The sequence below is a fragment of the Astatotilapia calliptera genome, chromosome 7, assembly GCF_964374335.1.
Source record: "Astatotilapia calliptera chromosome 7, fAstCal68.1, whole genome shotgun sequence".
NCBI lineage: Eukaryota > Metazoa > Chordata > Actinopteri > Cichliformes > Cichlidae > Astatotilapia > Astatotilapia calliptera.
Genome location: NC_137428.1, coordinates 27,962,657 through 27,973,000, shown reverse-complemented (window position 1 = coordinate 27,973,000; position 10,344 = coordinate 27,962,657). Strand labels below are relative to the sequence as shown.

At 38.0% G+C, this 10,344-nt stretch overlaps 1 protein-coding gene across 1 annotated transcript in view; it reads right to left on the bottom strand.

Moving 5' to 3' along the window:
• Positions 1-535: 535 nt before the first annotated feature.
• Positions 536-10,344, bottom strand: part of LOC113025860 (transmembrane protein 132C) — a 180,073-nt gene continuing 170,264 nt past the window's right edge. The window contains exons 9-10 of the mRNA XM_026174062.2: positions 3,414-3,605; positions 536-2,811 (exon numbers count right to left, since the gene is read on the bottom strand). Of these exons, the coding sequence (XP_026029847.2) occupies positions 1,729-2,811; positions 3,414-3,605 (1,275 nt within the window). The 3' untranslated portion in view covers positions 536-1,728. The remainder of the gene's footprint in view (positions 2,812-3,413; positions 3,606-10,344) is intronic.

Below are 10,344 nucleotides of genomic sequence, written 5' to 3'. Positions count from 1 at the left end.
GTTCCTCACTGATTTATTTTTAAAATTTTCAATATGAAAATTTAAATTAAAAAACCTACCTGGGGCTTAAAGGGCTGACCAGTTCTGCAAATTTTGGCTGTTAACTTGGCACACTCTACCCTCTCCTCTCATCTAACTCATCCAACTTTGGTTACTTCCAAAGACCATGCTTCCAAAGCAAACAAACAGACATTATGGAATCAAAACTCGTGGCTGACATTATGATGGTAAAAATATTATTGTGTTTATATTTTTTTCGGTTTGTCTATTTCAAATCACGGTGCGGCGTAAAGCCAATATATAATATTATCTTAACAGTATTCACTTGTGAAACAAATAAAAAAACAAACAAACAAAAAACATCTTTTACTTTTGCCTTTTGAAGAGAAATGTGAAGAACTCCAAAAGCTGCACCAATCATCGTTTTGATATCTGATGAAGCCACTGTCTCTGTGGTTATTCGTGAGAGCAGTATTTGATGGACTGAGATTGGAAAACAATGGCTAGGCCAATAAATCACACAGCCACAAAAAAAAAAAGGAAGAGTCAACTTCAGGGTTTAATTAGTCCACCAGCCAATTTTAAAACAGACATACAGTAGAAAATGTTGGAACTGACTAATACTGCTTATGACAAAAAGCAAAAGGGTCAGATTTGGGCTTTCTTCTACAGTTTACAGGATTCAAAATGTCATACAGCAATTTGAAAAATCACTGTAAATGTGTTTTCTGACGTCCACCTAATTTGGGCCACACAACTTGAAACCTGGACAAGTTTTACGGGAAAATTATAATGAAGAATTTTTTTTATTTTTTTATTTTTTTTAAATGTGATTGTCTTTGATACTTTTGGTTGTGTCAGTATATTTATATTGACTATTCTGATTTAATCAAAATTTGTCCTTTTGAATCCTAAAAAGTCAGTTTAATGTGAACTATGCAACAGGAGGTTACATAAACCAATATAAGGAGGGAAAATGTAGGGCCCAATAAATCTCTTAAACCAACATCAACATATTGAATTCAAAGCTAAAGTCACCCACAGTGAATGACATGTCTCCAGGGGTACTGGTATTAGTTATCTACAAATTTTCAGTTTGCATACCAGATCAGACTCACATGCCTCCTTTTAAATAACATCATGCATGGATCTGCTTTCTGGAGACAAAACTAACTGAAAAGAAACTAAAGCAAAACAAAACCATACATCACTTTAAAAAATGTTGCTATACATACAGTCCTTCCAAATTAAACTCTGCTTTTATTTACAATACAAAATTTCTTTTAACCTTACTCTCCTAGATTCAATAATTTCTGACAGGGAAAGAAGCCTCTAGAAAAATAACAGAAAGTCGCAAAAATTACAACAAACGTGATATTAAAACATGGCGATTTGAAAAAACAAAACAAAGCGGTGTAGATGGTGCGTAGGAAAGAAAACTAGAAACAAAGAACATACATTTAATTTAAGCAACAATACTAATTTCACATTTTCTTCTTGATGCTGTGGTGTTGTGGTATCTTTTTGTAGTCCATAGCTCGACCTTTTCTGAGTACTTTCATGAAAAAACAGAGGCTGAATGCACCATCCTCTTGCTATGGTAAGGTGTACAGTTTAACAGCGGCTTCAGTCTCTTCTTCACCTCTCCTTCGTAACCCTCCTTCCCTTGTTAGTCTGAAGGCATTCAGGTGAGTTTCTCTTTAGTTCAATGAAAACACCCAGTACCCCCTATGCAATGTTCTTAATTGCGTTCTCATTAAGCTTTTCCATGTAGTTCCTAAGATCCTTTGAGTCTCCGAGCTCGATGTCTGGACATACCCATTTTATCTCACTGGTCTGCACTAGTGCTAAGGGGCTGAGGGCAGGACACCCATTACTCGACTTGACACTTGAAAAAGTGGTGAACTTCACCCTCTTTCTCTTGGTGGTGGGTGAGTTAAGTGACTCATTCCTGTGATCCCTCCCACTTGAGCTACATCCTGCTCCACCAGTATTACCTCGCTGGAGGCCTCCATTTAATAGCTGACTACCTTCTTCTAGGGTACCGCCCAGTTCGTCCTGCTGCTGTTGTTGGAGACACAGCCCCTCCTCTTGGCCAAGCCAAACCCAGTCATGTGCATGAGGCATTGCCTCTGGAGCCTCCAAGGAGAACTGCTTGCTACGGTACTTGTATGCATAAGAGATGCAGTTAATGAGAAAAACCAAAATGGCCAGACAGAAAACTCCCAGCAGGGCATACATACCGATCTCCAAGTCCGTCAGGCCTCGTCGGGAGGTCAACAAGTCCTCATCGGTGCTGCGGCTCCGGGGCAGCTCGGCCTGATCGGGATATTCAGAGAATTCATTTGGAGCCCTTGCTCCAACTTCTGCTGAAAGACGGCCCCCACTTGGCCTTACTGGAACATGGCCCCTGATGGTAGTGGCTCCACGGTTATTTAACCCAGTTTCCATGTCAGAGATAGATCCGCCATAATATGGAGGGTCAGGGCGTGTACGTCGGCCACCTGGCTGTCTGAATTGTTCCTCTGTTTGACCAAGTCTTACATGTGTGCTCGCCATTCCTGTGGCTAAAACAGTATGTCGTTTTCCCTTCTGGCACATTTCTGATGGGCTCATTTCAACACGTACAAGCAAACCTTGACCTTCTCCTTTGGCAACAATGATAGGCCACTTCCATGCTGGACTTTGCTGCACCACCACAACCTGTTCATCCAATGAGGTGGCTGCCAGGGTAAAATGGGCAGGGTTGTAGTTATCTAGAGGAGTCATGGATCCGTCACTGAAATGAAGCCAAGCACTGATGAGGGACTCCTAAGAAATCAAAACAAACAAACAAACAAACAAAAAAAAAAACCCAACGTTACACAGTAAAAATAATATTCTTCACAATTCTTATTAATACATAAGGACCATAAACTAAAAACAGACACTAAAAAATAAAGTAGAGGAACATGGAGGACAGAAAAGTCAGTGTTAACAAAGGTTCATTGAAACAATTGGATAGAACGGATACAAAACTATTCTCCTGAAAGCTAAATATCCTTTCTAGGGAAAGAGACTGTAGCCTACCTTCATTTGAAATTATAATTATAGGAATAACAGAGCTGTTCCATGGTTAGAGATGCAAATCAAAGAGAAAGCTTTGTATATGAAAAGTGAATTAATTCTAAACAACAATGAATACCATAGACTTCGTAATAAACCTAATCCATTTCTAAACTTGCAAGCTATTATGACTGGGCTGAGCATAAAGCCAAATATGAAGCCAAATCAGACTCACAGAAAAATGCTAATTTTGCATCAACAAGTCCACTCTAGTCTTACTGTTGGATGAGCAGTTATTAGTCAAATTGCCATGTAAAATGTTTATATGTCTATATTACCTATATTATATATTATTATAGAAGTCATACCTGCTTGAGAGATTCAATAACTTCCTGTGTTGTTGCAGTGGCAACAATAGCCCTGTTGCTGCCTGGGCTGAGCTGCAGGGACAGAGTTAATCCAGATACCAACTGCACCCCTAGCTCTGTCACGCTCACTTTATCATCCACCACTCTGATGCTCCTTTCAGCCAGGACTGATGATGTCAGAGGGGACAGCACCTGGAACACATAAACAAACAAACAAAAAAAACCCTTATTGCTTTGTTACTAATGGTAGTCCATTAGGATTTTGTTGTTTATAGTGGTGTCAACGTAAAGGATCAGATGTCTTTTCCCACAGCCCTTCTGCTAAATCCTGGAATTTAAATGGAGTTTTGGCAAAGGTAGTTCCTTCTCAGAATACATATTTACAGAGTACGCCAACTGTTATCAAATTTAAGTCGGTACAATATATGTGCAATCACCACATATTGAAAATGCATGGTTTTAAACTGCTCTCCCAAATGACACAGAATAAAAGTATTTTGTGACAACCTGGTCGCCAGGAAGACATTGTTGGTCCATGTTTTTGTATTAGAAAAAAACAGTAGTATAAAACTAAGGGAGATTTTATCGTTGATTTCAACTGTAGCCACAGCTCACACTAAACATTCCTGACTTTGGAATAAATAAATATAATTGACTTCTTACTAAAGGAATAGAAAAACTGACCTTGCTAATGCTTAGGAAAGTATAAACTAGAGCAAAAACCACAGTTACAAACATAAAACACCATCCTATGAACAGACACATTATAAACACCAAAAGAAAAAAATGTTTTAATGATTTATCTTCCCTGTGAAGCCCTCAACTATACGTTGGCTTCCTAAATTGGCACTAAGTCATCAAAACTTTGAGAACTATGCCCTAAGGGTAGCGCCCCAAGAACTACATAACTTCAAGGGTTATTTTTCTGTTTGTATTCACATCACCAGTAGGAACATTTGAAATTATGTAACAGCCGTCTGGCATTTGGTATGTGTCACAGTTGGGATGTATTTCCTCCACAACATAGTCTTATTAAAGCCTTGGCTTCACTGTCAGTCCAATGTTTTACCAATGTTTGTTTTTTTTTTTCTTTTTTTATCATAGCAAGAGCTGGTGTCAGTCTGATGCTGTGTCAATCAAAGGTCCCTGGTGTGCCAGGAGAATACGTACTGGGAGCTAGGAGCTCAGAAAAAGCCCTGAGAACTGACTTCTAAGGCCTTTGATGTTTCTTAGATCCTGCAGTGCAAGCACGAAGAAAGGCGGCTCTTCCTTCCACAATTATAAGAACTTCCTACGGTCTAAAAGCGCTTCATCGTAGCCATTATGACTTAAGAATGATTGTGGTCAAAGCAGATTTAGTTTCTTGAACACACAAAAAAAATCATACTTTTTCAGCCCTGGAACAAAAAATGCAGTAAACGTATGCTTTTGATTGGTAGAGAAAGAAAATACTATTCTTTTGTATTCTTTAACCTAAACTTTCGTATTTTATGATTTTATATTCTGTGATTATAAAAACAGGCACATACTAACACATGAAGTGCTCCTGAACTCACATGGCAAAAACGATCTCCTCCCTAATAGCACACTCTCTAAGTCTCTGAGTTGCCAGAGGTGTAAGCATGTAAATAGTTGTGATATTGTTATGATATGAGAATCCCTCCCATCCGCTCCAATTAGGGCTCCCGTCTCTCCTCCTGCCGCCCCCACATGGCTGCATTTACCAGCCATAATGAACTGTCAGCACAGATCACTGCCTCATTTGTACAGACCAATTCCATGTTTTCTTCTCTTTGGTTTAGCTCTTTGCATTTTTTCTTTGCATTGCTAGTCACACAATGAAACTGATATCTGAATGTTAAACAGCATAAATGAGCATGGTCTCAAAACAGGCATCAACCTGATCTTTGATGTAAAAGCAAACATTAAAGAACCAGACAGCTGGTAAATATGAAGATTGTTGAATATTTTCAAAAATAAAGAATAATAAAAATAAAGATACACACTAATTGATGTGAAATCTGGGTTTTTCTTTTTTTACAGACAAAAAGGAAAGCAAAATGAGCAAAAAAAAAATACAGCTGCTGGTTTGTTATATTATTTTAGAGTTTGCAGCAGCCGTTTATTCTTCAAGTAAATCCACCATCATTATCTTTTCTTTTCCTCCAACATTGGATGCTTAGATCTATTTTATTCCACTTTACGAAAAAATTAAATAAAAACGGATTTGCAGATGACGCATACTTACTAGGAACTTAAGATATTAAAATAGAAGCAAGGAAATTGGTATATAAGGCAAAGTTTGAGAAGTTAAGAAGAAGTCCATTTTGGAGAAGGATGAGAATGACCTGTATCATTCTCCTCTAAAGGTATAATCTATAAACCTACTATAGAGCTGTCCACACGATGTCAGAAGTGATTTTAGCATCGCTCAAAAAGGAACAATACTCCTCTCCACCAAACCCCAACTCCATACTAACAATGCCCACACTTTGTACTGCTCTCATCTTGGGATGTCAAGATTCTTTCCCCCAGTTCTGTGATGGAAGTCAGATCCCTTCTTCTAACCCCTTCATCAGTCTCCTTTGTCCATTTTTTAGAAATGTTCTGTCTCTGCTTCACACCATTAGAGAAACCGCAAACACTGCTTTTGGCCTACATCCATATTCGTGAGAGTCTCCCAGAAGACTTCCAGAGATGTCAAGTCCCTTCCTTATTCTGGCTCTAGAGTTTACAGATTCCTTCATTCTTTCTCGAGAGAGCAATTAAGTACTCCTTTCAGGTTTACCACTATCTATTCACAGCTGTCAGAGCTGCCTTGTCTTGTATGAACCTGAAATCCCATGTGCACCTGGAACTAGTCTGGTGCAACCGATACTAATATATAAAATCTACTGAGGCTCACACAATGAGTCTCAGACTTACAAACTAACACATTTGCAAAGGTTAATAGCTTAATGTGTTTTGCATGTAAGCACTCTATCCATAACATGTGAGAAAGGCAGTGCTTAAATGGATTTGTTACTTTCTTTTGCCACACTATCAAACTTGCAGCATAGTGTATATCGGCGATCACATTTCCAATTCCCTACCTGATATAGAATCTTCTAGAATCAATGACCTTTTGAAATCTTTGCCTTTAGTTACACATAATCAAAGTTTTCCATTATAATACTTCAAAGCTGAATCTAAATGAAACTGTATTACCACTCTATCATATGGTAGCACTGGAAAAGATAAAAGGTTATACTCACAGCACTTTATTATGTGGAATGGGCCTAAATTAATTTAGACTATTGGCTGATTTAACAATCTACACAACTGTCAGATGTAAAACTGTAAATGCTACTTTCTAGGTCTAACAAGACCTTGGGTATATTTTTTAATGGGCTTCCATTTATGAGTAACTACTTATCCTATTCAGGGTCCATGGCTCGTGTATTTACGAAGAAAAGAAAAAAAAAACCATTGCAACTTTGCTTTTCAATCTTCTTTTTACATATCTGAATAAAATCAACAGTAGAAGAACAAAAAAGACAAAATGTTTGAAAATAATGAGTATATGTTCCTCTTGCACATTCCTCTAATAAGCTACACTTGCGGGTTATTAGTGTAATACTACAATATGTCCACCTGTATAAATACTATTTTTAAAATTGCATTTAAGATGTTGGGAATGAACCAATATAACAAACCAAAAATTGCAGTTCTGCCTCTGTACACTGCCACAGTGTATTTTAAATCAAACAATCAATTTGTAGTGCAGACTTTTAGTTTCAATTCAAAGGGTTTCACAAAACTTTTCCATTAACACTTTAGGAATTACACACATGCACATACAATATACACAGTTCCCCATTTTTGGAAGCTCAGAATTAATCCGGTCGTTAAGTCTGACGTCACTAGCCGTGTCTGGACCTAAACTCCGCTGCAGGTCCATATATCAAACGATCACTATGGCATTACTGAGAGTTGAAAAACTGTCTAAAGTCTTTCATCTTTAATAAAATGATCAGCGTTCTGCTCTACCAGGTGTAACAATTGAGATTAACATCCAGGCATCCATGAAAATGGAATTTATGACATTTAACGGAGTTAGAAGTTAGCAGGAAGTTAGCTCGCTAGCTTCTATCTAAATACAATATAGCATGTCCTGACTGCGGGGTTTTGGAAACAAATTAAAACGTACAGCTCTGTTATCACTTCCAACATAAATGAAGACAGAAAACTAAACAGCAGTGACGTTTGTAGGGTTACTGAAGTTTGGCTAGCTGGTATATAATGATGTGCTACGTGACCGCTAGCGACACAGCTATGTTAGCATAATATAAACAAGCTAACTTTTTTTTCCACTCGATAAAAGTTAACGTGAGTCTTCTCGGTGGTCAGGAACAAATGTAATCGCATGGCAGGATGCTGTAAAAGGACCAAACTTCAGCCAGGAGAATAACTGAGATAATCCATCCACAATACGAGGTTAGTCATTCATATACTGCTGCATGGGCTGGGCTGTAGTTACATGCTAAGGTTTTAAAACTGAGCTTAAATAAATGATTAGCGGTAATAAAAGCTGAGGGAGGTCAACAGGGATCACTGACTGTTTTAGGAGCTTTTTGAGATCAAATAGAAGAAAATACATAACATTAAACATGTTAACAACACAAAAGCCATATTAAACGCAGACTACTTTAGGCCCGGAAGTAGGATTCGTCACGTCATTACTTAACGACCGGATAGGACGGTTGACTGAAAAGCGGTTTCATGGTCAGGTGAGATGTGACAAATTAATTAGGCATATCTAAAGTTGACTCAAAATGTTGAATTTGTATTTAATTGCTTTGCAATGTAATTTTAAATATGAAAGCCTAACAGATGTGAGTGCAAGTAGGGGAGGTTGTTACTAGGTTGGAAAAAAAAAAACATAAAATAAATAAATCAGAAGTTTAGCAAAAAAACTTTAGTGTCCAACAGAACAATTTAATACATTATTGAAAAGAAGGAATGCACTGACTAGCTTATAAACACCAAAAGGCCTCAAAGACTACAGAAGACAACGAAGTTATTATTTACAACAGACTTATTTCCATGGTTAAGAAAAGCAACTTCATGAGATCTAACCAAGTCTAACCAAGTGAAGAACACTTGAGAGGAGGTAGGAATTCATTTGCAATGTCTGCAATCAAGAGAAACCTTAATAAATGGAAATCCAGAGTAAGGTGCAAACCACCGGTTTCCCAACAAAACACAATGAAATGAAAATTAACTTGTGCCAGAATAATGTGAAGGAAGGAAAAAGTACGGAAAAGGAAAAGAGCAACTGTAGTATACCTCATTACCTGTCTAACACGGCGGAGACAATGTTATGGGATGGACATGTAAGACTCAATAGCATTGATGTGACTGCTGATAGATGTAGAATGAGATTTTCTGAAATGTACAACATTATAATCTTCTACGGTTCAGCCAAATGCAACCCAAGGGTTAGTCAAGGCAAAGATATAAAATGTTTTTTTGTTACTGAAGACAAAACTGAAGGCTGAGAGAGAGAAGTGAAAGTGGCTGCAGTAAAGACTTAGCAGAAAATTTCAAGGGAGTAAACAGTATTTGGTGATGTCCATGAGTTCTACACTTCAGACAGTCATTGACTACAAAGGACTTTGATCCAAGTCTTAAAAATAATCCTCATATTTTGAAATTATGTTTGTATGTCCGATTAATGTTGAGCCCCTGAAAATGGGAGACCATGGATAAGAATATCTCCACAGGAAAAAAACCTTGAATTAAAGCTGGAAGTGCACTTCAATTGATTTTTTGATTTAAAATCCACTGTGATAAAATGAGAAAAATTGTTTCTTTGTCCAACAAATTATGGACCTATAATGAGAAGCACAAGTCATAGAAAGCATGATGCTGAAATAGGTTGTGCTGATTTTAAGAGAAAATAAAACATAAAAAGGCTTGAATACCACCACCAGTAGTTCATTTGTCACGATCCACAGTGGCAGACCGAGTGGAGAGTGTGTGGAGGACTCAGGTGCAGACATGGGCGAAGACACGAAACTGAGTTCAAACGAAAAGCGAGCCTTTATTTTGGCTGATGACATGGGGGTCAAACAAGGCAAAAGCACAGTGACGAAACTAAACTATAACTAAACTGGGAAACTGGTACTATGATCCCACAGAAAACTATGAATGCAAACATGGTGGTTGAGAACACAGACGACGCAACACTGAACACAGCAAGGCTGAGGACTAAATACACACATGAGGTGATCAGGGGAAGTGGAGACACATGGGGACACAGCTGACCAGAATGAAACATAATGACAACACAGCGGAGAGTAAACTAAATGCAGTGAACAAAGAACAGACTCTTTCAAAATAAAACAGGAAACACGGAGACATAGATATGAAACGAACTAGACAACAAGAGCCACACAGACATGACACATAACGGGTAGGCACACGAACCAGGGAGACCGACTACAGGGGAAGATGACAGAAACGATAACATGAACTTGACAATATAAGACACACAGACATAAACACATGAAGGGCAAGGGAGACTTAACACAAGGGTAATACAATAACAAATGAGCTAGAAAAACTTAATGAACCTAAACAAACAATAAACATCAAAATAGACTAAAACTCAAAACACTGGGTCGCACGACCCAGGACCATGACATCATTAGGCTGACTGTTGGGCTTATGGAGCTGATTCTGTCATTTGTCCACCTACTACACTAAGCTTTAACATGATTTCACTCGATGAAGCCCATAAACTTTGACCTGACCAGCATGGCATGCCAAGCACTACACTAAAAATACATAAGCTGATAGCACACAGGCAACAACGTTGACTTAAAATGGACAGCTGGATAGCTGCAGACTATTTAAACTTTCTCTGCATTTTGATTTAATTAACACA